The sequence below is a fragment of the Oncorhynchus tshawytscha genome, linkage group LG23 (assembly GCF_018296145.1).
Source record: "Oncorhynchus tshawytscha isolate Ot180627B linkage group LG23, Otsh_v2.0, whole genome shotgun sequence".
NCBI lineage: Eukaryota > Metazoa > Chordata > Actinopteri > Salmoniformes > Salmonidae > Oncorhynchus > Oncorhynchus tshawytscha.
The window spans coordinates 22580470-22608228 of record NC_056451.1 but is presented as its reverse complement, the minus strand read 5'-3'; the positions used below and the strand labels follow the sequence as shown (position 1 = coordinate 22608228).

General features: G+C 45.6%; 1 protein-coding gene across 4 annotated transcripts in view; it reads right to left on the bottom strand.

Annotated features, from left to right (window-relative positions):
* LOC112235288 (basal cell adhesion molecule) overlaps positions 1-27759 on the bottom strand; it is a 107824-nt gene that overhangs the window by 9052 nt on the left and 71013 nt on the right. For all 4 annotated transcript variants that reach the window (XM_042304895.1, XM_042304896.1, XM_042304898.1 and 1 more), the window contains exons 2-10: positions 18779-18903; positions 18309-18528; positions 14526-14593; positions 13333-13429; positions 10837-11019; positions 9881-10002; positions 9545-9692; positions 9274-9389; positions 2329-2470 (exon numbers count right to left, since the gene is read on the bottom strand). In XM_042304895.1, coding sequence (XP_042160829.1) covers positions 2329-2470; positions 9274-9389; positions 9545-9692; positions 9881-10002; positions 10837-11019; positions 13333-13429; positions 14526-14593; positions 18309-18528; positions 18779-18903 — 1221 coding nt within the window. The remainder of the gene's footprint in view (positions 1-2328; positions 2471-9273; positions 9390-9544; positions 9693-9880; positions 10003-10836; positions 11020-13332; positions 13430-14525; positions 14594-18308; positions 18529-18778; positions 18904-27759) is intronic.

The following is a 27759-nucleotide window of genomic DNA, read 5'->3' as shown; positions in this document are numbered from 1 at the left end:
TTTACTCCATCTGAGTCTTATGATATACTGACCATCACCACTTCCTTTACTCCATCTGAGTCTTATGATATACTGTACCATCACAACTTCCTTTACTCCATCTGAGTCTTATGATATACTGACCATCACCACTTCCTTTACTCCATCTGAGTCTTATGATATACTGACCATCACAACTTCCTTTACTCCATCTGAGTCTTATGATATACTGTACCATCACAACTTCCTTTACTCCATCTGAGTCTTATGATATACTGTACCATCACCACTTCCTTTACTCCATCTGAGTCTTATGATATACTGACCATCACCACTTCCTTTACTCCATCTGAGTCTTATGATATACTGTACCATCACCACTTCCTTTACTCCATCTGAGTCTTATGATATACTGACCATCACCACTTCCTTTACTCCATCTGAGTCTTATGATATACTGTTCCATCACCACTTCCTTTACTCCATCTGAGTTTTATGATATACTGACCATCACCACTTCCTTTACTCCATCTGAGTCTTATGATATACTGTACCATCACAACTTCCTTTACTCCATCTGAGTCTTATGATATACTGACCATCACAACTTCCTTTACTCCATCTGAGTCTTATGATATACTGTACCATCACCACTTCCTTTACTCCATCTGAGTCTTATGATATACTGACCATCACCACTTCCTTTACTCCATCTGAGTCTTATGATATACTGTTCCATCACCACTTCCTTTACTCCATCTGAGTTTTATGATATACTGACCATCACCACTTCCTTTACTCCATCTGAGTCTTATGATATACTGTACCATCACAACTTCCTTTACTCCATCTGAGTCTTATGATATACTGACCATCACAACTTCCTTTACTCCATCTGAGTTTTATGATATACCCATCACCACTTCCTTTACTCCATCTGAGTCTTATGATATACTGTACCATCACAACTTCCTTTACTCCATCTGAGTCTTATGATATACTGTACCATCACAACTTCCTTTACTCCATCTGAGTTTTATGATATACTGTACCATCACAACTTCCTTTACTCCATCTGAGTCTTATGATATACTGTACCATCACCACTTCCTTTACTCCATCTGAGTTTTATGATATACTGTACCATCACAACTTCCTTTACTCCATCTGAGTTTTATGATATACTGACCATCACCACTTCCTTTACTCCATCTGAGTCTTATGATATACTGTACCATCACAACTTCCTTTACTCCATCTGAGTCTTATGATATACTGACCATCACCACTTCCTTTACTCCATCTGAGTCTTATGATATACTGTACCATCACCACTTCCTTTACTCCATCTGAGTCTTATGATATACTGTACCATCACAACTTCCTTTACTCCATCTGAGTCTTATGATATACTGACCATCACCACTTCCTTTACTCCATCTGAGTCTTATGATATACTGACCATCACCACTTCCTTTACTCCATCTGAGTCTTACGATATACTGACCATCACACCTTCCTTTACTCCATCTGAGTCTTATGATATACTGACCATCACCACTTCCTTTACTCCATCTGAGTCTTATGATATACTGTACCATCACAACTTCCTTTACTCCATCTGAGTCTTATGATATACTGACCATCACCACTTCCTTTACTCCATCTGAGTCTTATGATATACTGACCATCACAACTTCCTTTACTCCATCTGAGTCTTATGATATACTGTACCATCACAACTTCCTTTACTCCATCTGAGTCTTATGATATACTGTACCATCACCACTTCCTTTACTCCATCTGAGTCTTATGATATACTGACCATCACCACTTCCTTTACTCCATCTGAGTCTTATGATATACTGTACCATCACCACTTCCTTTACTCCATCTGAGTCTTATGATATACTGACCATCACCACTTCCTTTACTCCATCTGAGTCTTATGATATACTGTTCCATCACCACTTCCTTTACTCCATCTGAGTTTTATGATATACTGACCATCACCACTTCCTTTACTCCATCTGAGTCTTATGATATACTGTACCATCACAACTTCCTTTACTCCATCTGAGTCTTATGATATACTGACCATCACAACTTCCTTTACTCCATCTGAGTCTTATGATATACTGTACCATCACAACTTCCTTTACTCCATCTGAGTCTTATGATATACTGACCATCACAACTTCCTTTACTCCATCTGAGTCTTATCCATCGATACATTAAGAAGCCCTGCAGTCCTATCTGAACAATCTCAGAACCACCACAGAGTCAGTAACACACGGTCATGTGTGTAGGTGTGTGTGTGTGTTTGTGTGTGGCTGTGCTTCTGTGTACCTGAGACGGTTAGATTGACGCTGGCCTTGGAGGTGAGCCCAAGCACAGAGGGCACTGCGCCCACGCAGGAGTATTCGCCAGCTTCAGCGAATGTCACCGACTTCAGAGACAAGACACCAGTCTGGGACAGCACCGTGGAGCCCTGTTGAACACACACAGGTATGAGGTCAGGGGACAGTTGGTAAACACACACTCAAATTCTTGTTCTTCCATGCCCTCTCCGGGTTCTCACAAAAACGTAGTCCTGCTCAGTACAACCACATACCTTACCCAGTAACACGTTCACAACAAACAACAGCCAGATCAGAGGTGGCTGGTAGTAAAACAGGGAGGAAGCAGAGAGAGGTGGACTGGTAGTAACACAGGGAGGAAGCAGGGAGAGGTGGACTGGTAGTAAAACAGGGAGGAAGCAGGGAGGGGTGGACTGGTAGTAACGCAGTGAGGAAGCAGGGAGAGGTGGACTGGTAGTAAAACAGGGAGGAAACAGGGAGAGGTGGACTGGTAGTAAAACAGGGAGGAAGCAGGGAGAGGTGGACTGGTAGTAACACAGGGAGGAAGCAGGGAGAGGTGGACTGCTAGTAACGCAGTGAGGAAGCAGGGAGAGGTGGACTGGTAGTAACACAGGGAGAGGTGGACTGGTAGTAACACAGGGAGGAAGCAGGGAGAGGTGGACTGGTAGTAACACAGGGAGGAAGCAGGGAGAGGTGGACTGGTAGTAACACAGGGAGGAAGCAGAGAGAGGTGGACTGGTAGTAACACAGGGAGGAAGCAGGGAGAGGTGGACTGGTAGTAACACAGGGAGGAAGCAGGGAGGGGTGGACTGGTAGTAACACAGGGAGGAAGTAGAGAGAGGTGGACTGGTAGTAACACAGGGAGGAAGCAGAGAGAGGTGGACTGGTAGTAACACAGGGAGGAAGCAGGGAGAGGTGGACTGGTAGTAACACAGGGAGGAAGCAGGGAGAGGTGGACTGGTAGTAACACAGGGAGGAAGCAGAGAGAGGTGGACTGGTAGTAACACAGGGAGAGGTGCACTGGTAGTAACACAGGGAGGAAGCAGGGAGGGGTGGACTGGTAGTAACACAGGGAGGAAGTAGAGAGAGGTGGACTGGTAGTAACACAGGGAGGAAGCAGAGAGAGGTGGACTGGTAGTAACACAGGGAGGAAGCAGGGAGAGGTGGACTGGTAGTAACACAGGGAGAGGTACACTGGTAGTAACACAGGGAGAGGTGGACTGGTAGTAATACAGGGAGGAAGCAGGGAGAGGTGGACTGGTAGTAACACAGGGAGGAAGCAGAGAGAGGTGGACTGGTAGTAACACAGGGAGGAAGCAGGGAGAGGTGGACTGGTAGTAACACAGGGAGGAAGCAGGGAGAGGTAGACTGGTAGTAACACAGGGAGGAAGCAGGGAGAGGTGGACTGGTAGTAACACAGGGAGGAAGCAGGGAGAGGTGGACTGGTAGTAACACAGGGAGGAAGCAGGGAGAGGTGGACTGGTAATAACACAGGGAGAGGTGGACTGGTAGTAACACAGGGAGAGGTGGACTGGTAGTAACACAGGGAGGAAGCAGGGAGAGGTGGACTGGTAGTAACACAGGGAGGAAGCAGGGAGAGGTGGACTGGTAGTAACACAGGGAAGAAGTAGAGAGAGGTGGACTGGTAATAACACAGGGAGGAAGCAGAGAGAGGTGGACTGGTAGTAACACAGGGAGAGGTGGACTGCTAGTAACGCAGGGAGGAAGTAGATAGAGGTGGACTGGTAGTAACACAGGGAGGAAGTAGAGAGAGGTGGACTGGTAGTAACACAGGGAAGAAGCAGGGAGAGGTGGACTGGTAGTAACACAGGGAGGAAGCAGGGAGAGGTGGCTGGTAGTAACACAGGGAGGAAGTAGAGAGAGGTGGACTGGTAGTAACACAGGGAGGAAGCAGGGAGAGGTGGACTGGTAGTAACACAGGGAGAGGTGGACTGGTAGTAACACAGGGAGGAAGCAGGGAGAGGTGGACTGGTAGTAACGCAGTGAGGAAGCAGGGAGAGGTGGACTGGTAGTACCACAGGGAGAGGTGGACTGGTAGTAACACAGGGAGGAAGCAGGGAGAGGTGGACTGGTAGTAACACAGGGAGAGGTAGACTGGTAGTAACACAGGGAGGAAGCAGGGAGAGGTGGACTGGTAGTAACACAGGGAGAGGTGGACTGGTAGTAACACAGGGAAGAAGCAGGGAGAGGTGGACTGGTAATAACACAGGGAGGAAGCAGAGAGAGGTGGACTGGTAGTAACACAGGGAGAGGTGGACTGCTAGTAATGCAGGGAGGAAGTAGAGAGAGGTGGACTGGTAGTAACACAGGGAGGAAGTAGAGAGAGGTGGACTGGTAGTAACACAGGGAAGAAGCAGGGAGAGGTGGACTGGTAGTAACACAGGGAGAGGTGGACTGGTAGTAACACAGGGAGGAAGTAGAGAGAGATGGACTGGTAGTAACACAGGGAGGAAGTAGAGAGAGGTGGACTGGTAGTAACACAGGGAAGAATCAGGGAGAGGTGGACTGGTAGTAACACAGGGAGGAAGCAGGGAGAGGTGGCTGGTAGTAACACAGGGAGGATGTAGAGAGAGGTGGACTGGTAGTAACACAGGGAGGAAGCAGGGAGAGGTGGACTGGTAGTAACACAGGGAGGAAGCAGGGAGAGGTGGACTGGTACTAACACAGGGAGGAAGCAGGGAGAGATGGACTGGTAGTAACACAGGGAGAGGTGGACTGGTAGTAACACAGGGAGGAAGCAGGGAGAGGTGGACTGGTAGTAACACAGGGAGGAAGCAGGGAGAGGTGGACTGGTAGTAACACAGGGAGAGGTGGACTGGTAGTAACACAGGGAAGAAGCAGGGAGAGGTGGACTGGTAATAACACAGGGAGGAAGCAGAGAGAGATGGACTGGTAGTAACACAGGGAGAGGTGGACTGCTAGTAATGCAGGGAGGAAGTAGAGAGAGGTGGACTGGTAGTAACACAGGGAGGAAGTAGAGAGAGGTGGACTGGTAGTAACACAGGGAAGAAGCAGGGAGAGGTGGACTGGTAGTAACACAGGGAGAGGTGGACTGGTAGTAACACAGGGAGGAAGTAGAGAGAGGTGGACTGGTAGTAACACAGGGAGGAAGTAGAGAGAGGTGGACTGGTAGTAACACAGGGAAGAAGCAGGGAGAGGTGGACTGGTAGTAACACAGGGAGGAAGCAGGGAGAGGTGGCTGGTAGTAACACAGGGAGGAAGTAGAGAGAGGTGGACTGGTAGTAACACAGGGAGGAAGCAGGGAGAGATGGACTGATAGTAACACAGGGAGGAAGCAGGGAGAGGTGGACTGGTAGTAACGCAGTGAGGAAGCAGGGAGAGGTGGACTGGTAGTAACACAGGGAGAGGTGGACTGGTAGTAACACAGGGAGAGGTGGACTGGTAGTAACACAGGGAGGAAGTAGAGAGGGGTGGACTGGTAGTAACACAGAGAGAGGTGGACTGGTAGTAACACAGGGAGGAAGCAGGGAGAGGTGGACTGGTAGTAACGCAGTGAGGAAGCAGGGAGAGGTAGACTGGTAGTAACACAGGGAGAGGTGGACTGGTAGTAACACAGGGAGAGGTGGACTGGTAGTAACACAGGGAGGACGTAGAGAGAGGTGGACTGGTAGTAACACAGGGAGAGATGGACTGGTAGTAACACGGGGAGAGGTGGACTGGTAGTAACACAGGGAGGGGTGGACTGGTAGTAACACAGGGAGGAAGTAGAGAGAGGTGGACTGGTAGTAACACAGGGAGGAAGCAGGGAGAGGTGGACTGGTAGTAACACAGGGAGAGGTGGACTGGTAGTAACACAGGGAGGAAGCAGGGAGAGGTGGACTGGTAGTAACGCAGTGAGGAAGCAGGGAGAGGTGGACTGGTAGTACCACAGGGAGAGGTGGACTGGTAGTAACACAGGGAGGAAGCAGGGAGAGGTGGACTGGTAGTAACACAGGGAGAGGTAGACTGGTAGTAACACAGGGAGGAAGCAGGGAGAGGTGGACTGGTAGTAACACAGGGAGAGGTGGACTGGTAGTAACACAGGGAAGAAGCAGGGAGAGGTGGACTGGTAATAACACAGGGAGGAAGCAGGGAGAGATGGACTGGTAGTAACACAGGGAGAGGTGGACTGGTAGTAACACAGGGAGGAAGCAGGGAGAGGTGGACTGGTAGTAACACAGGGAGGAAGCAGGGAGAGGTGGACTGGTAGTAACACAGGGAGAGGTGGACTGGTAGTAACACAGGGAAGAAGCAGGGAGAGGTGGACTGGTAATAACACAGGGAGGAAGCAGAGAGAGGTGGACTGGTAGTAACCCAGGGAGAGGTGGACTGCTAGTAACGCAGGGAGGAAGTAGAGAGAGGTGGACTGGTAGTAACACAGGGAGGAAGTAGAGAGAGGTGGACTGGTAGTAACACAGGGAAGAAGCAGGGAGAGGTGGACTGGTAGTAACACAGGGAGAGGTGGACTGGTAGTAACACAGGGAGGAAGTAGAGAGAGGTGGACTGGTAGTAACACGGAGGAAGTAGAGAGAGGTGGACTGGTAGTAACACAGGGAAGAAGCAGGGAGAGGTGGACTGGTAGTAACACAGGGAGGAAGCAGGGAGAGGTGGCTGGTAGTAACACAGGGAGGAAGTAGAGAGAGGTGGACTGGTAGTAACACAGGGAGGAAGCAGGGAGAGGTGGACTGGTAGTAACACAGGGAGGAAGCAGGGAGAGGTGGACTGGTAGTAACGCAGTGAGGAAGCAGGGAGAGGTGGACTGGTAGTAACACAGGGAGAGGTGGACTGGTAGTAACACAGGGAGAGGTGGACTGGTAGTAACACAGGGAGGAAGTAGAGAGAGGTGGACTGGTAGTAACACAGAGAGAGGTGGACTGGTAGTAACACAGGGAGGAAGCAGGGAGAGGTGGACTGGTAGTAACGCAGTGAGGAAGCAGGGAGAGGTAGACTGGTAGTAACACAGGGAGAGGTGGACTGGTAGTAACACAGGGAGAGGTGGACTGGTAGTAACACAGGGAGGACGTAGAGAGAGGTGGACTGGTAGTAACACAGGGAGAGATGGACTGGTAGTAACACGGGGAGAGGTGGACTGGTAGTAACACAGGGAGGGGTGGACTGGTAGTAACACAGGGAGGAAGTAGAGAGAGGTGGACTGGTAGTAACACAGGGAGGAAGCAGGGAGAGGTGGACTGGTAGTAACACAGGGAGAGGTGGACTGGTAGTAACACAGGGAGGAAGCAGGGAGAGGTGGACTGGTAGTAACGCAGTGAGGAAGCAGGGAGAGGTGGACTGGTAGTACCACAGGGAGAGGTGGACTGGTAGTAACACAGGGAGGAAGCAGGGAGAGGTGGACTGGTAGTAACACAGGGAGAGGTAGACTGGTAGTAACACAGGGAGGAAGCAGGGAGAGGTGGACTGGTAGTAACACAGGGAGAGGTGGACTGGTAGTAACACAGGGAAGAAGCAGGGAGAGGTGGACTGGTAATAACACAGGGAGGAAGCAGGGAGAGATGGACTGGTAGTAACACAGGGAGAGGTGGACTGGTAGTAACACAGGGAGGAAGCAGGGAGAGGTGGACTGGTAGTAACACAGGGAGGAAGCAGGGAGAGGTGGACTGGTAGTAACACAGGGAGAGGTGGACTGGTAGTAACACAGGGAAGAAGCAGGGAGAGGTGGACTGGTAATAACACAGGGAGGAAGCAGAGAGAGGTAGACTGGTAGTAACACAGGGAGAGGTGGACTGCTAGTAACGCAGGGAGGAGGCAGGGAGAGGTGGACTGGTAGTAACACAGGGAGGAAGCAGGGAGAGGTGGACTGGTAGTAACACAGGGAGAGGTGGACTGGTAGTAACACAGGGAGGAAGCAGGGAGAGGTGGACTGGTAGTAACGCAGTGAGGAAGCAGGGAGAGGTGGACTGGTAGTACCACAGGGAGAGGTGGACTGGTAGTAACACAGGGAGGAAGCAGGGAGAGGTGGACTGGTAGTAACACAGGGAGAGGTAGACTGGTAGTAACACAGGGAGGAAGCAGGGAGTGGTGGACTGGTAGTAACACAGGGAGAGGTGGACTGGTAGTAACACAGGGAGGAAGCAGGGAGAGGTGGACTGGTAGTAACACAGGGAAGAAGCAGGGAGAGGTGGACTGGTAATAACACAGGGAGGAAGCAGAGAGAGGTGGACTGGTAGTAACACAGGGAGAGGTGGACTGCTAGTAACGCAGGGAGGAAGTAGAGAGAGGTGGACTGGTAGTAACACAGGGAGGAAGTAGAGAGAGGTGGACTGGTAGTAACACAGGGAAGAAGCAGGGAGAGGTGGACTGGTAGTAACACAGGGAGAGGTGGACTGGTAGTAACACAGGGAGGAAGTAGAGAGAGGTGGACTGGTAGTAACACAGGGAAGAAGCAGGGAGAGGTGGACTGGTAGTAACACAGGGAGGAAGCAGGGAGAGGTGGCTGGTAGTAACACAGGGAGGAAGTAGAGAGAGGTGGACTGGTAGTAACACAGGGAGGAAGCAGGGAGAGGTGGACTGGTAGTAACACAGGGAGGAAGCAGGGAGAGGTGGACTGGTAGTAACACAGTGAGGAAGCAGGGAGAGGTGGACTGGTAGTAACACAGGGAGAGGTGGACTGGTAGTAACACAGGGAGGAAGTAGAGAGAGGTGGACTGGTAGTAACACAGAGAGAGGTGGACTGGTAGTAACACAGGGAGGAAGCAGGGAGAGGTGGACTGGTAGTAACGCAGTGAGGAAGCAGGGAGAGGTAGACTGGTAGTAACACAGGGAGAGGTGGACTGGTAGTAACACAGGGAGGACGTAGAGAGAGGTGGACTGGTAGTAACACAGGGAGAGATGGACTGGTAGTAACACGGGGAGAGGTGGACTGGTAGTAACACAGGGAGGGGTGGACTGGACTTGCCTTCTTCCACTGGACGGTGTGTGAGTCTGAGGCCTTGGTCTTACACTGCAGCTCCACCATGTCTCCCGTCATTGTCGACAATGGACCAGCAGGGCTCACACTCATTGGGTCAATGTCTGAGAGGCAGAGAAAAGATGGATACAAAGAAAGAGGGGGAGGAGGGAGAGAGAAAGAGGGTGGTGAAGAGAGAGAGAATCCATTCAAATGGATTATGTTCTGGGATCAAAAGCATACCACCTCAGGGGAGACCGGAGGATGGATGGATACTCACAGTGGACAGAGAGGGTGACTTCTCCATTAAGATCAGCATCCAGGTTATCAAAGTCGGTGGCCATACACTTGTACACCCCAGCATCCGAACGCTTGACGGACTTCAGAGTCAAAAGTCCCCCTGCTACTCCTTCCTTAATGTTTATCCCCTGAGCATGAGAGAGAGCAAAAAAGAGGGAGCGAGAGAGGGGTGGAGAGAGGGGGGGATTGAAAGAGAGAGAGAGATTATTCAATGATTTAAGAGATGAACAGGTTGTACTATGGCAGTACTGTAGGGTTTGTGTATAGCTGCACTGCTGTATAGTCTGAAATGCAGTACATGTGTGCTGGTCCTTACATCCTTAAAGAACTCAATCTCAGGCTGAGGGTTTCCGTCTGTCTCACACATCATCTTCACCTCGTCACCCTCTCTGATTGGCTCAGTGTTCACCAGGACAAAGGTCGCTGTCTCAGAGGGATCTGGATAAGAGGGAGGGAGAGAGGGAGAGAGGGAGAGAGAGCGAGAGAGCGAGAGAGAGAGAGAGAGAAAGAAAAGAAAGAAAGAAAGAAAGAAAGAAAGAAAGGAGAGGAGAGAGGGAGGGAGGGAGGGAGGGAGGGAGGGAGAGAGGGAGGGAGGGAGGGAGGGAGGGAGGGAGGGAGGGGGAGGGAGGGAGGGAGGGAGGGAGGGAGGGAGGGAGGGGGAGGGAGGGAGGGAGGGAGGGAGGGAGGGAGGGAGGGAGGGAGGGAGGGAGGGAGGGAGGGAGAGGGAGTTCAAAAGGGTGATGAATGACAGGCTGGTCTCAGGACTGCAGTTTCTGACAACAATAATAGGATGATGGACAGAGAGCACAGAGAGAAAAACAAAGAGTAGGGCGGACAAACAGAGAGACAGAAAAACAAAGAGTAGGGCAGACAAACAGAGAGACAGAAAAAGAGAGAGTAGGAGACAGATACAGACAGACAGACAGACAGACAGACAGACAGACAGACAGACAGACAGACAGACAGACAGACAGACAGACAGACAGACAGACAAACAGACAGACAAACAGAGAGACAGAAAAAGAGAGAAGTAGGAGGGAGAAAGAATGAGAGAGAGTGAGGAGACAGATACAGACAGACAGACAGACAGACAGACAGACAGACAGACAGACAGACAGACAGACAGACAGACAGACAGACAGACAGACAGACAAACAGACAAACAGACAAACAGACAGACAGACAGAGAGACAGAAAGAGAGAAGTAGGAGGGAGAAAGAATGAGAGAGAGTGAGGAGACAGATACAGACAGACAGACAGACAGCCACTCACAGTTGAGGGTGAGGGAGAAGGTGTCAGAGTCGATCTGTTTGATCATGTCGTTGGGCATGCTGTACTCCACGGTGCAGTGGTATACGCTGTCCTTGTCAGCCTTCTGGGGCTGCATCATCAGGGTGCTGGTGATGGTGAACAGACCTGATGCTTCCTTTACCACTGACGGCACCATGTACACCTCTGGAGGGGGAGAGAGAGGTAGAACAGAAGGGGCTGACTGGAATGAGACAGAATTTATTCCCGGGATATGCAGTTGTCAGGAATTGACTTGATTCTATGCTTGATGCTTCTGACTGTACAATGTAGTAGTAAATCAAATCAAAAATCTAATCAGATGTTATTGGTCATATAAACGTGTTTAGCAGATGTTATCGCGGGTGTCGTGAAATGCTTGTGTTCCTAGCTCCAACAGTGCATTAATATCTAACAATACACACAAATGTAAAAAGTAGAAGTAAAGAATATACAACAATATGTATACACATTATGGACAGTATATGGATAGAATATGTAATATGTCTGTAGAATACTAGAATAAAGTATATACACGAAGTGGGTAAAATAGTATGTAAACATTATTATGAAGTGGGTAAAATAGTATGTAAATCTTATTATGATGTGGGTAAAATAGTATGTAAACATTATTATGAAGTGAGTAAAATAGTATGTAAACATTATTATGAAGTGGGTAAAATAGTATGTAAACATTATTATGAAGTGAGTAAAATAGTATGTAAACATTATTATGAAGTGAGTAAAATAGTATGTAAGCATTATTATGAAGTAGGTAAAATAGTATGTAAACATTATTATGAAGTAGGTAAAATAGTATGTAAACATTATTATGAAGTGAGTAAAATAGTATGTAAACATTATTATGAAGTGGGTAAAATAGTATGTAAACATTATTATGAAGTGAGTAAAATAGTATGTAAACATTATTATGAAGTGAGTAAAATAGTATGTTAACATTATTATAGTGACCAGTGTTCCATTATTAAAGTGACCAGTGATTCCATGTCTATGTACACAGGGCAGCAGCCGCTAAGGTGCAGGGTAGAGTAACCAGGTGGTAGCCAGCTAGTGACAGTAACTAAAGTTCAGGCCAGGGTGCTGCGCGGAGTCCGACTGTAGTGGTAGGTGGTTGTAGGACACTGTAAAAAAAAATCTAGCTGTTTCAACTAGTCCCATAGCTGGGTTTTGTTTTACATGGTGGTGCAGCAGGAAGATCGGAATGAACTGAACCAAGAGGTTGTGAGGTCAAATCCCAGGTAAGGAAAATGAATAAGAATTACTGTATACATGAACATGCAAAATGTAATCATGTCAACATGTGTCAAATATGTAAGTTGAAAACATGTTAAAAGCCCTGTTGAGAGTAGGGGGCAGTGTTTGGATGAAAAACGTACCCAAATGAAACTGCCTATTTCTCAGGCCCAGAATCTAGAATATGCATATAATTGTCATATTAGGATAGAAAACACTCTAGAGTTTCCAAAACTGTCAAAATATTGTCTGTGAGTATATAACAGAACTGATATTTCAGGCAAAAACCTGAGGAAAATCCAACAAGGAAGTGACTAAGAGAAACGAATCTCCCTGTTCCATTGCATGCCTTCCCTCCATTTAAAGGGATATCAACTAGATTCCTTTCCCTATGGCGTCCACATGGTGTGAACAGTCTTTAGACATAGTTTCAGGTTTTTATTCTGAAAAATTATCGAGAAGGATCACATCGCGTCAGTGGATGGCTGGGTGCCAGCAGAGTTTTGCATGCGCAACATCTTGGAGCAGACATTTTCTCTCTCTCTCCTATTGAAAAAGCTACATTTATTGTGTAACTGTGAGTCTTGTGAGTGCAAACATCCAAAGATCATCAAAGGTAAGCGATTCATTTTATTGCTTTTCTGACTTTCGTGACCATTCTACTTTGCTGCTAGCTGTTTGTAATGTTTTGTCTGCTGAGAGAGAGGTCCTAACATAAACGCTTGGATAGCTTTTGCTGTAAAGCTTTTTTAAAATCTGACACGCCAGGTGGATTAACAACAAACCAAGCTGTGTTTTGCTATATTGCACTTGTGATTTCATGAAAATTAAATATTTTTAATAATTTAATTTGAATTTGGCATTCTGCAATTCAGCGGATGTTGACGAAAATGATCCCGCTCACGGGATGGGTGCGCCAAGAAGTTAAAAGCATGGTGTGTGTAACTGGTACTTTTACTGTAAGATGAACAGAGAACAAGTTCTAGTTGAATCAACACACCAGACAAGTTGAGAAAACATATCATTTTAAGTTTACAAAGTTTTTGCCTATGTTTTCTCACATTGGTGCTAAGTTTGGGTCAACAATTATATTTTAGACTGAAAAGTTGAGTAAACAAAAGAAAAGTCTGTGGAACCAGTTACTTAATAATAATTAGTTGAAACACTAGCATATTATTGTTTACAGTGTAGTAGTAGTAGAAGTAAGTAGAGGGAGTGTATACTCACTCTCTTTGTTGTCCTTGACCTCAGGCAGAGGCTTGGAGTCCTGGAACCAGATGATCCTGGGCTGGGGGTGACCGTTATGGCTCACACACTGGCCCACCTGACACACACACACACACACACACACACACACACACACACACACACACACACGCACACACAGAGGAGGGGAAAGATACTCAGCAACTGGAGGACAATGGAAGAACATTAGAGGACAATGGAAGAACATTAGAGGACAATGGAAGAACATTAAAGGACAATGAAAGAACATTGGAGGACAATGGAAGAACATTGGAGGACAATGGAAGAACATTAGAGGACAATGAAAGAACATTGGAGGACAATGGAAGAACATTAGAGGACAATGGAAGAACATTAGAGGACAATGGAAGAACATTAGAGGACAATGAAAGAACATTGGAGGACAATGGAAGAACATTAGAGGACAATGGAAGAACATTGGAGGACAATGGAATAACATTGGAGGACAATGGAAGAACATTAGAGGACAATGAAAGAACATTGGAGGACAATGGAAGAACATTGGAGGACAATGGAAGAACATTAGAGGACAATGGAAGAACATTAGAGGACAATGGAAGAACATTAGAGGACAATGGAAGAACATTAGAGGACAATGGAAGAACATTAGAGGACAATGAAAGAACATTGGAGGACAATGGAAGAACATTGGAGGACAATGGAAGAACATTAGAGGACAATGGAAGAACATTAGAGGACAATGGAATAACATTGGAGGACAATGGAAGAACATTGGAGGACAATGGAATAACATTGGAGGACAATGGAAGAACATTGGAGGACAATGGAAGAACATTAGAGGACAATGGAATAACATTGGAGGACAATGGAATAACATTGGAGGACAATGGAAGAACATTGGAGGACAATGGAAGAACATTAGAGGACAATGGAAGAACATTAGAGGACAGCAGAAGAACATTAGAGGACAATGGAAGAACATTGGAGAACAATGGAAGAACATTAGAGGACAGCAGAAGAACATTAGAGGACAGCAGAAGAACATTAGAGGGCAATGGAAGAACATTAAAGGACAATGGAAGAACATTGGAGGACAATGAAAGAACATTGGAGGACAGCGGAAGAACATTAAAGGACAATGGAAGGACATTAGATGACAATGGAAGATTCCAGGACAAATAGTTGAAACCAACCTGTGTGGAGGAGTCTCCTACAGATATGGCCTGGTTGGATCCAGTGACCTCTGGCATCTCTGGAGCGACTGAGGAAGGGGAAGTTATATTCTCAGATCAGAGCTTTACGAAATGCAAGTCCACTATTTTCACATTTTCTGATACAGTATATTATCTGAATTCAAATAAGCATAGCTGTTTACATGAATATATGCACAGTATATATATATATATAGTTCCAGAGCAGTCAGAAAGACATTTCTAGGTATATACATGTATTTGGATGACTGGAAATAATTTGGTATCCCCTTCCTGAACCAATCACAGGACGGAAACACTCAGAGCCTTGACACAGACAGGAAGAGCTCGAGGTGCCAAGCTCATGTCACCCTGAGAGAGACAAGTGACATTCATTTACTGTAACTACAGTAACAGACACACACACATATGCAGTGCATGCACATAAGTGCAAGTACACACACACACACACACACACACACACACACACACACACACACACACACACACACCTCCGATTAGGGCAATGGTAAACATCCCTGTGTGTATTATTCCACTGTGACCTCGGTTGCTGTGGGCTGATACGGGTCACAGACAAGAGACACACTCCTCGTTCTCTCTCTCACACACTGCTGTGTGTTCCCTCTGTTTCTATCTCTGTCATCAATGTATCTCTCACTGTGGTCTCTCACAGCGAGACCACAGCTGCCGTCTGACTATAAAAATAAACGGCAGACATTTAATAACATTGGCGTGATCTTCCTATCTATATCTCACCTCCCTCTATCTATCTATATCTCACCTCCCTCTATCTATCTATAACTCACCTCCCTCTATCTATCTATATCTATCCTCCCTCTATCCATCTATATCTCACCTCCCTCTATCTATCTATATCTCACCTCCCTCTATCTATCTATATCTCTCCTCCCTCTATCTATCTATATCTCACCTCCCTCCCTCTATCTATCTATAACTCACCTCCCTCTATCTATCTATATCTATCCTCCCTCTATCCATCTATATCTCACCTCCCTCTATTGTTCTATATCTCACCTCCCTCTATCTATCTATATCTCACCTCCCTCTATCTATCTATATCTCACCTCCCTCTATCTATCTATATCTCACCTCCCTCCCTCTATCTATCTATATCTCACCTCCCTCTATCTATCTATATCTCACCTCCCTCTATCTATCTATATCTCACCTCCCTCTATCTATCTATATCTCACCTCCCTCTATCCATCTATATCTCACCTCCCTCTATTGTTCTATATCTCACCTCCCTCTATCTATCTATATCTCACCTCCCTCTATCTATCTATATCTCACCTCCCTCTATCTATCTATATCTATCCTCCCTCTATCCATCTATATCTCACCTCCCTCTATTGTTCTATATCTCACCTCCCTCTATCTATCTATATCTCACCTCCCTCTATCTATCTATATCTCACCTCCCTCTTTCGTTCTATATCTCACCTCCCTCTATCTATCTATATCTCACCTCTATCTATCTATATCTCACCTCCCTCTATCTATCTATAACTCACCTCCCTCTATCTATCTATATCTATCCTCCCTCTATCCATCTATATCTCACCTCCCTCTATCTATCTATATCTCACCTCCCTCTATCTATCTATATCTCACCTCCCTCTATCTATCTATATCTCACCTCCCTCTATCTATCTATATCTCACCTCCCTCTATCTATCTATATCTCACCTCCCTCCCTCTATCTATCTATATCTCACCTCCCTCTATCTATCTATATCTCACCTCCCTCTATCTATCTATATCTCACCTCCCTCTATCTATCTATATCTCACCTCCCTCTATCCATCTATATCTCACCTCCCTCTATTGTTCTATATCTCACCTCCCTCTATCTATCTATATCTCACCTCCCTCTATCTATCTATATCTCACCTCCCTCTATCTATCTATATCTATCCTCCCTCTATCTATCTATATCTCACCTCCCTCTATTGTTCTATATCTCACCTCCCTCTATTGTTCTATATCTCACCTCCCTCTATCTATCTATATCTCACCTCCCTCTTTCGTTCTATATCTCACCTCCCTCTATCTATCTATATCTCACCTCTATCTATCTATATCTCACCTCCCTCTATCTATCTATATCTCACCTCCCTCTATCTATCTATATCTCACCTCCCTCTATCTATCTATATCTCACCTCCCTCTATCTATCTATATCTCACCTCCCTCTATCTATCTATATATATCTTCTCTCTCACACCTCCCTCTATATTTCTCTCTCTCACCACCCTCTATATTTCTCTCTCTCACCACCCTCTATATTTCTCTCTCTCTCACCTCCCTCTATATTTCTCTCTTTCACCTCCCTCTATCTTTCTCTCTCTCACCTCCCTCTATCTTTCTCTCTCTCACCTCCCTCTATCTTTCTCTCTCTCACCTCCCTCTATATTTCTCTCTCTCACCTCCCTCTATATTTCTCTCTCTCACCACCCTCTATATTTCTCTCTCTCACCTCTCTCTATATTTCTCTCTCTCACCACCCTCTATATTTCTCTCTCTCTCACCTCCCTCTATATTTCTCTCTTTCACCTCCCTCTATCTTTCTCTCTCTCACCTCCCTCTATATTTCTCTCTCTCACCTCCCTCTATATTTCTCTCTCTCACCTCCCTCTATATTTCTCTCTCTCACCTCCCTCTATATTTCTCTCTCTCACCTCCCTCTATCTTTCTCTCTCTCACCTCCCTCTATATTTCTCTCTCTCTCCTCCCTCTATCTTTCTCTCTCTCACCTCCCTCTATATTTCTCTCTCTCACCTCCCTCTATATTTCTCTCTCTCACCTCCCTCTATATTTCTCTCTCTCACCTCCCTCTATATTTCTCTCTCTCACCTCCCTCTATATTTCTCTCTCTCACCACCCTCTATATTTCTCTCTCTCACCTCCCTCTATATTTCTCTCTCTCTCACCTCCCTCTATATTTCTCTCTCTCTTTCACCTCAATCTATATTTCTCTCTCTTTCACCTCACTATATATTTCTCTCTCATCTCCCTATATATTTCTCTCTTACCTCCCTCTATATTTCTCTCTCTCACCTTCCTCTATATTTCTCTCTCTTTCACCTCCCTCTATATTTCTCTCTCACCTCCCTCTATATTTCTCTCTCTTTCACCTCCCTCTATATGTCTCTCTCACCTCCCTCTATATTTCTCTCTCTTTCACCTCCCTCTATATTTCTCTCTCTTTCACCTCCCTATATATTTCTCTCTCACCTCCCTCTATATTTCTCTCTTTCACCTCCCTTTATCTTTCTCTCTCACCTCCCTCTATATTTCTCTCTCACCTCCCTCTATATTTCTCTCTCTCTCTCTCTCTCACCTCCCACAACACACACACTCTCACCCAGCACACACAACACACACACTCTCACCCAGCACACACAACACACACACTCTCACCCAGCACACACAACACACACACTCTCATACAGCACACACAACACACACACTCTCATCCAGCACACACAACACACACACTCTCCTCCAGCACACACAACACACACACTCACATCCAGCACACACAACATACACACTCTCATCTAGCACACACAACACACACACTCTCATCTAGCACATACAACACACACACTCTCATCCCGACAGTCAAAATCCACCCGGCATCCCATACAGTGAAGACCGCATCGGTCACTAAAGGTCACAGTAGGGTCCCTCTAAAGGTCACAGTAGGGTCACTCTAAAGGTCAGTGGTCAGTAACTCACAGAAGACTTTGAGCTGTGTGATGGCCTCTCCAACCCCGGCAGGGCCAGCAGTGACCTGGCAGTAGAAGGGCAGCTGGTCCTCCACCGCCACAGGGGAGATGTTCAGAGAGAAGTCCCTTCCAATGGTCACTCTGTCGGACAGACGTGTCCCCTCATCACTCTTCCCCTCGCCGCCCGACACGGAGCGGAACGCAACACGCTTCCTGGTGCCACCCTCCTCCTTGTGAGGGGAAGAGGAGAGAGGGGGAGAGGGGGAGAGGGGGAGAGGGAGGAGGAAGGAGAGGGAAAGAGAGAGGTAAGTCTACACCTGTTGTATTTGGCGCATGTGACAAATACAATTTTATTTGATTTGGGTATTTAGTATTCTACAGTGTACTACTGAATCCTATAGTAAGCACTGTAGTATTATATAGTAAACTGTAGTATTTTTTAAATGTGGGAAGCCAGGAGTAAAGTAGTAGGAGAATTACAATGAACCACTCCACGATTTTGTTCGGGGAGGGAGGGATTTTGAAGGTGCAGGGCAGACTGGCTGACTCTCCCTTGATCACCTCCACCTTGGGAGTCACTGTCACTGTCACGACGGCCCAGCACACTGCAGAGAGAGAGGGGGCAGAGCGACGGAGAGGGGGAGGGAGGGAGGGAGGGAGGGAGGGAGGGAGGGAGGGAGGGAGGGAGGGAGGGGGAGGGAGGGAGGGAGGGAGGGAGGGAGGGAGGGAGGGAGGGAGATGATTAGTTATTGAGGCACTTTCACATTATTATGTTTAGTTTAAATACACAAGTTTTTATGTAAAACACCTATTATTATATAAAAATGAGTCTAAAACAAAATAGGAAAGTGCAAAGAACAGCAGAAGATAAGATCAGAGAATGTTTGCTGATGGGAAAGGCAAGGGGACCACACACACACACACACACACACACACACACACACACACACACACACACACACACACACACACACACCAGTCAGGGCAAGGGAAAGAAGGAGAGAGCGATTGATGAGGGAAAGGATGGAGGGAGGTAAATAGATGGGTGTGGATTCCAGCTGTGGAGTTGAGTCCAGATTGTCCGTCCTTTAACTGAACCTACCAGCTCCTGTAATTAAATGAAGCCTACAGATGTGTGTGTATGGGTGTGCATGTGTCTGTGTTTGCATAAAGCCCTGAGCTTCTGATTGTTTCTAAAGAAAGGTAAAAAAGCTAAGGTGGCTGAGAGGCGTCCAGGCAGGTCTTTATCAGTGCTGGAGCACACCTTTTCCTGTGATGCCCCAGAGAGATAACACACACAGAGAAACAAACAGCAAGAGGCAGCAGTCTGTGACGAACCCCAAACACACCTTATACTCACTGAGACACACAAAATGACACACTGAGAAAAACACTGTCTTTCTAAACATGGTACAGGGACAACACGTCATTCTGGGATTGTGCCATTATAGTATTCTAGTATTGAAGAGGTACATCTTCAAGGACCACACAAGGCCTTGTCGGGTGCATCTCCATGTATGGAAACCACTGTACTGTCGCATATGAAATGAAGATTGGCCATTTTCATAGTAATGAACAAACAGCCTGACAGACGGTTATTGAGGACAGAGTAGAACACAATTGGTTGAATATAGAAGGACACTCTAAGTCAGAAAGAACAGAGTGGCCTTTCTGGCAGGCAGCTCAGTGGAGTCTACATTCAACTGGAACATTAAGATGCACACAGTGTCTTAGATATCAATGAGAGAAGGGGAGAGAGAGAAGGGACAGAGAATGGTTCCTGGGGGGATAGTGACAGTGTGGAGGTCTCTCACTGCTACCATTCTCCACTCTGCTCCCCAGCAGACAGTAACAGTGGGGAGGTCTCACACCTCTCCCTGCTACCATTCTCCACTCTGCTCCACAGCAGACAGTAACAGTGGGGAGGTCTCTCACTGCTACCATTCTCCACTCTGCTCCACAGCAGACAGTAACAGTAGTCTGGGAGATCAGGCTACAATAGAAGAGGCTACATTCATATCCATTTGGGATTCATTCAGTGCCGTCTCTGTCTAATAAAAACCTCCATATACATTTAGGCCTTGGCATTCATAGCTGTGTATGATGTTGTGGTCACTAGCTAAAGTGGCAAGTATCACTACAATGAATCTGCTACTATTTCTAATGACATGTATAATGTAGACTGTGTGCTAACAGGATCAGGCCTGTTCAGAATGGTACAGTTGACCCTACGCTGTAGTGTTCCACACACACTGACAGCCTCTAGCATAATCAGCCAGGGGAGATCTTTACTGGATACACTTACACACATGACTGCAAAATATCATCAAATCAAATTGTATTGTCACATGCTCCGAATACAACAGGTGTAGACATTTCAGTAAAATGCTTACTTACAAGCCCTGAACCAACAATGCATTTTTAAGAAAAATAAGTGTTAAAGTATTTACTAAATCAACGGGTACAGAGTCAACATGCGGGGGTACAGGTTAGTCGAGGTAATATGTACATGTACACACTTAGATGAGGTACGATCACACATATCCTACCAACGGGTCATCAGAAAGTGTTATATCCTATGTTTCACGGAATCGTGATTGAATGACGCTGCACCGGCAAGATAGAACAGCACAGTAAGACGAGGGGGGGCAGTCTGTGCATATTTGTAAACAACAGCTGGTGCACGAAATCTAAGGAAGTCTCTAGATTTTATTGAGTATATTAGAGTATATTGAGTATATCGTGATAAACTGCAGGCCACACTACTTGCCTAGAGAGCTTTCAGCTATACTTTTCCTGTCTGTTTATTTACCACCACAGACAGATGCTGGCACTAAGACCGCACTCAGTCAGCTGTATAAGGAAATAAGCAAACAGGAAACCACTCACCCAGAGGCGGCGCTCCTAGTGGCCGGAGACTTTAATGCAGGGAAACTTAAATCAGTTCTACCACATTTCTATCAACATGTTACATGTGCAACCAGAGGGAAACAATTCTAGATCACCTGTAATCCACACCACACAGAGACGTGTACAAAGCTCTCCCTCGCCCTCCATTTGGTAAATCTGACCACAACTCTATCCTCCTGATTACTGCTTACAAGCAAAAATTAAAGCAGGAAGCACCAGTGACTCGGTCTATAAAAAAGTGGTCAGATGAAGCAGATGCTAAACTACAGGACAGTTTTGCTATCACAGACTGGAACATGTTCCGGGATTCTCTGATGGCATTGAGGAGTACACCACATCAGTCACTGGCTTTATCAATAAGTGCATCGAGGACGTCGTCCCCACAGTGACTGTACGTACATACCCCAACCAGAAGCCATGGATTACAGGCAACATTCGCACTGAGCTAAAGGGTAGAGCTGCCGCTTTAAAGGTGTGGGACTCTAACCCGGAAGCTTACAAGAAATCCAGCTATGCTCTGCGACAAACCGTCAAACAGGAAAAGAGGCTATACAGGGCTAAGATTGAATCATACTACACCGGCTCCGACGCTCGTCTTATGTGGCAGGGCTTGCAAACTATTACAGACTACAAAGCGAAGCACAGCTGCGAGCTGCCCAGTGACACGAGCCTACCAGACGAGCTAAATCACTTCTATGCTCGCTTCGAGGCAAGCAACACTGAGGCATGCATGAGAGCATCAGCTGTTCTGGACGACTGTGTGATCACGCTCTCCGTAGCCGAAGTGAGTAAGACCTTTAAACAGGTCAACATACACAAGGCCGCGGGGCCAGACGGATTACCAAGATGTGTGCCTGAGGCATGTGCTGACCAACTGGCAGGTTTCTTCACTGACATTTTCAACATGTCCCTGATTGAGTCTGTAATAACAACATGTTTCAACCAGACCACCATAGTCCCTGTGCCATAGAACACAAAGGCAACCTGCCTAAATGACGACAGGCCTGTAGCACTCACGTCCGTAGCCATGAAGTGCTTTGAAAGACTGGTCATGGCTCACATCAACATCATTATCCCAGAAACCCTAGACTCACTCCATACCGCACAAACAGATCCACAGATGATGCAATCTCTATTGTACTCCACACTGCCCTATCCCACCTGGACAAAACAAACGCTTATGTGAGAATGCTATTCATTTACTACAGCTCAGCGTTCAACACCATAGTACCCTCAAAGCTCATCACTAAGCTAAGGATCCTGGGACTAAACACCTCCCTCTGCAACTGGATCCTGGAATTCCTGACGGGCTGCCCCCAGGTGGTGAGGGTAGGTAGCAACACATCTGCCACGCTGATCCTCAACACTGGAGCTCCCAAGGGGTGCATGCTCAGTCCCTTCCTGTACTCCCTGTTTACCCACAACTGCATGGCCAGGCACGACTCCAACACCATCATTAAGTTTGCAGACGACACAACAGTGGTAGGCCTGACCGACAATGACAAGACAGCAGGGAGGAGGTCAGAGACCTGGCCGGGTGGTGCCAGAATAACAACCTATCCCTCAACGTAACCAAGTCTAAGGAGATGATTGTGGACAGGAAAAGGAGGACCGAGCACGCCCCCATTCTCATTGACGGGTCTGTAGTGGAGCAGATTAAGAGCTTCAAGTTCCTTGGTGTCCACATCAACAACAAACTAGAATGGTTCAAACACCAAGAGAGTCATGAAGAGGGCACGACAAAGCCTATTCCCCCTCAGGAAACTAAAAAGATTTGGCATGGGTCCTGAGATCCTCAAAGGATTCTACAGCTGCAACATCGAGGCAGATAGCAATCTGATTAGCTGTTCAGGAGTCTTATGGCTTGGGTGTAGAACCTGTTAAGAAGCCTTTTGGACCTAGACTTGGTGCTTCGGTACCGCTTGCCGTGCGGTAACAGAGAGAACAGTCGATGACTGGGGTGGCTGGAGTCTTTGGTAATTTTTAGGGCCTTCCTCCAACACCGCCTGGTATAGAGGTCCTGGATAGCAGGAAGCTTGGCCCCAGTAATGTACTGGGCCGTATGCACTACACTTTGTAGTGCCTTGCGGTCGGAGGCTGAGCATTTGTCATACCAGGCGGTGATGCAACCAGTCAGGTTGCTCTGAGGACCCATGCCAAATCTTTTCAGTCTCCTGAGTGGGAATGGGCTTCTCCACTGGGAGAGTGGAGGAAAACGTCTTCACATACAGAGTGGAGGAAAATGTCTTCACATACAGAGTGGAGGAAAATGTCTTCACATACAGAGTGGAGGAAAATGTCTTCACATACAGAGAGTGGAGGAAAATGCATTCACATACAGAGAGTGGAGGAAAACGTCTTCACATACAGAGTGGAGGAAAATGTCTTCACATACAGAGTGGAGGAAAATGTCTTCACATACAGAGAGTGGAGGAAAATGTCTTCACATACAGAGAGTGGAGGAAAATGTCTTCACATACAGAGAGTGGAGGAAAATGTGTTCACATACAGAGAGTGGAGGAACGCGTGTTCACATACAGAGAGTGGAGGAACGCGTGTTCACATACAGAGTGGAGGAAAATGTCTTCACATACAGAGTGGATATACAGTATGAAACATGATCTGTGTGTGTGTGTGGTGTGTGTGTGTGTGTGTGTGTGTGTGTGTGTGTGTGTGTGTGTGTGTGTGTGTGTGTGTGTGTGTGTGTGTGTGTGTGTGTGTGTGTGTGTAAAAAGAGAGAATACACTAGAGAGATAAATGATGTTGTGTAGTGTGCAGTGAACTTGGACAGGACCAGATTTGGGCATACTATTTTCAAATCCTATAAGTATTAGCCTGTGGGAAAAGCTAGTTGGGTGTGTGGGTGGAGTGTTGGGAATATGACTCCCCAACTCTCTCCTTAATACCATCCTGGTAGTGGTAATAGAGAGAGAGAGAGAGAGAGGGAGAGAGAGGGAGAGAGAGAGGGAGAGAGAGAGAGAGAGAGGGAGAGAGAGAGAGAGAGGGAGAGAGAGAGAGAGAGGGAGAGAGAGAGAGAGATAGGGAGAGAGAGAGAGAGAGAGAGAGAGAGAGAGAGATAGGGAGAGAGGGAGAGAGAGAGAGAGAGAGAGAGAGAGAGAGAGGGAGAGAGGGAGAGAGAGAGATAGGGAGAGAGAAAGAGAGAGAGAGAGATAGGGAGAGAGATAGGGAGAGAGAGAGAGAGAGAGAGGGAGAGAGAGAGAGAGAGAGGGAGAGAGAGAGAGGGAGAGAGAGGGAGAGAGAGAGAGAGAGAGAAACAAAAACAAAAAAACATCAAGGGACAGGACATCATAATCCTACTGGAAACATGGTGTCGTGGAGACATAGATACTCAGTGTCCCTCAGGCTATAGAGAAAGTTTACTACCATCAGTCAAACATAAAAATGTTAAATGGGGCCGAGACTCAGGTGGAATCATCATTTGGCATAAGCAGGACTTAGCACTGAATGAAATGAAAAAAGGTACCACTCACATTTGGCTAAAACTTAACAAAGGTACAATCTATTGTGACAATGATGTATACATATGTGCAGCTTATGCTCCTCCTTCAGATTCATCATATTATGATGATCAGTTTTTTGACCATCTCCAGAAAGAAATCATTATATTTCAGGCGCAGGGTAAAGTGCTTCTTTGTGGAGATTTCAATGCAAGAACAGGTTCTGAGCCTGACTACACTGATGCGGGAGGTAACCACCACATATTTGGACACCCCTCCTTGTACAGTAGCCCTATTATAAATAATAGAAACAGTCCTGACCAAATACTGAACAAAAATGGAAAAGAGTTAGTACATCTCTGTCGAGCCTTAGGCCTGTACATGCTTACTGGTAGAATCAGAGGGGACTCTTTAGGTCAGTTTACTTACTGCTCAGCTCTTGGGACAAGTGTAGTGGATTATGCCATCACTGACATTGACCCCTCCTCCATTAGTGCATTCACTGTCAGACCACAGACACCATTGTCAGATCACAGTCAGATCAACGTGTTTCTGAAGAAATTAACCGGCAATATTCATTCAAAAAAACAGCCCAATAAACTCTACAACATAAACCAATCGTACAGATGGGCTCCAAACAGTGCAGAGAGATTCATTGAAACATTGAACTCAAATGAAATGATGAACTCTATACAGTTTTTCAATAACTCACAGTACCAAAACAATAAAGATGGTGTCAATTCAGCTACCCAAAACATCAACTGCATATTCCAAAAAGCAGCATCAGAAGCAAATTTGAGAAAACCAAAGCAATGCAACATCAGAAGCAAAAATCAAAATGTTTCTGACAAATGGTTTGATAATGAATGTAAAACAATTAGAAAACACCTAAGACAAATGTCAAACAAAATACATAAGCAGCCAAACAACCCAGAGCTACGATATGAATACTTTGAAACTCTGAAACAGTATAAACAAACACTGAAATGCAAGAAATTGAATTATACCAACAAGACACTTGATGAAATCGAAAACGCAATTGACCAAAATCAGTTCTGGGACATGTGGAACAATTTAAGCACAACAAAGCCACAAGAATTAGCCATACAAGATGTAGGAATTTGGAAAACTTATTTTGATCATCTATACAAAAACATCCCACAAAAAGACTTACAACAGAACCAATTAGAAATTAAAGAAAAATTGAACATCCTTGAATCAGTCATTAAAAACAACCAAAATCCATTAGATTACCCAATAACACAACAAGAACTAAATGAAAAACTCAAATCTATTAAATCAAAGAAAGCTTGTGGTGTAGACAACATCAGAAATGAAATGCTGAAAAACAGCACACCTGAGTTGCAAAATGCTGTGCTTAAATTGTTCAACATGGTGTTAACTTCTGGCTGCTTCCCTGATGTCTGGAACCAGGGGCTCATCTCCCTATCCACAAAAGTGGAGACAAATCAGACCCCAATAATTACAGGGGAATTTGCGTAAACAGTAACTTGGGAAAGATTTTCTGTAGCATTTTGAATTCAAGAATTCAAACCTTTCTTCAAGAAAAAAATGTAATAAGTAAATGTCAAATTGGCTTTCTTCCTAACCATCGCACTACTGACCATATATACACCTTACACACACTAATTAATAAGCACGTCCACCAAAAAAAAAAGAGGCCAAAATCTTTGCTTGCTTTATTGACTTTAAAAAGCATTTGATTCGATTTGGCACGAAGGGCTATTCTACAAAATTCTACAAATTGGGCTTGGTGGGAAGGTGTATGACTTAATAAAATGTATGTACACAGAAAACAAGTGTGCAATAAAAATCAAAAACCAAAGAACAGAATTTTTTCACAATGTCGAGGTGTGAGACAAGGCTGCAATTTGAGTCCAAATCTTTTCAACATTTATATCAATGAATTAGCAGACATGTTGGACCAATCTCCAGCCCCAGGACTCACACTATTTGACACAGAGGTGAAATACCTGCTATATGCTGATGACTTGGTACTTCTATCACCAACTAAAGAAGGTCTTCAACAAAACATGAATATTCTGGAGCAATATTGCCATAATTGGGCCCTGGCAGTAAATTTCCAAAAAACTAAAATCATGATTTTCCAAAAAAAAAACAGATGTCAGAAACACAAATGTAAATTCACCCTGAACAACACCTTAATTGAACACACAAAAAATTACACCTACCTTGGTCTGACCATATCTGCATCGGGAAACTTTAATATGGCAGTGAATGCACTCAAAGAAAAAGCCAGCAGAGCAATGTATGCAATAAAAATGAAATTATTCAAAATCAACATCCCAATTAAAATTTGGACTAAAATATTTGACAGTATAATCCTACCAATAGCACTTTATGGAAGTGAGGTTTGGGGGCCACTCAATAAACTGGATTTTAAAATGTGGGACAAACATCCAATTGAAGCCCTACATGCAGAATTCTGTCGGAAAATCCTACAAGTCCAGAGAAATACACCAACTAATGCATGTAGGGCAGAATTGGGCCGTTTTCCAGTAATAATGAAGATACAGAAAAGATCATTAAAATTTTGGCTACATCTAAATTCAAGTCCAAATTCGAGTCTGCAATTTAAAGCACTTCAAACCCAAGAGCTGAGCCCAGAAACGAGCCCTCTCAGTCAGCTGGTGTTGGACCTCACCAACCAAGTTGACACCAGCACTGCTTCAAAAGAAAGAATTCCAATAAGCAAAATCATGAACCAATCAAAGGAATCATATTTACAACACTGGAAAAACGAAACAAAATCCCAAAGCCGACTAAATTGCTATCTGACCCTAAAACAGAGATTATGAATTGGCTGATTATCTCTACTCTGTCAGAGATACGAAGCAGAGACAGATCCTTACCAAGTACAGGCTGAGTGATCACCGATTGGCAATAGAAACCGGCAGACATAAAAAGACATGGCTACCCAAAGAGGAGCGTGTATGTGGTCACTGCATGACAGGGGAGGTAGAGACAGAGATGCACTTTCTCCTTTACTGTGATAAATATTCCTCACAAAGAGATTCATTATTCACAGAAATTACTACATATATTCCAAAT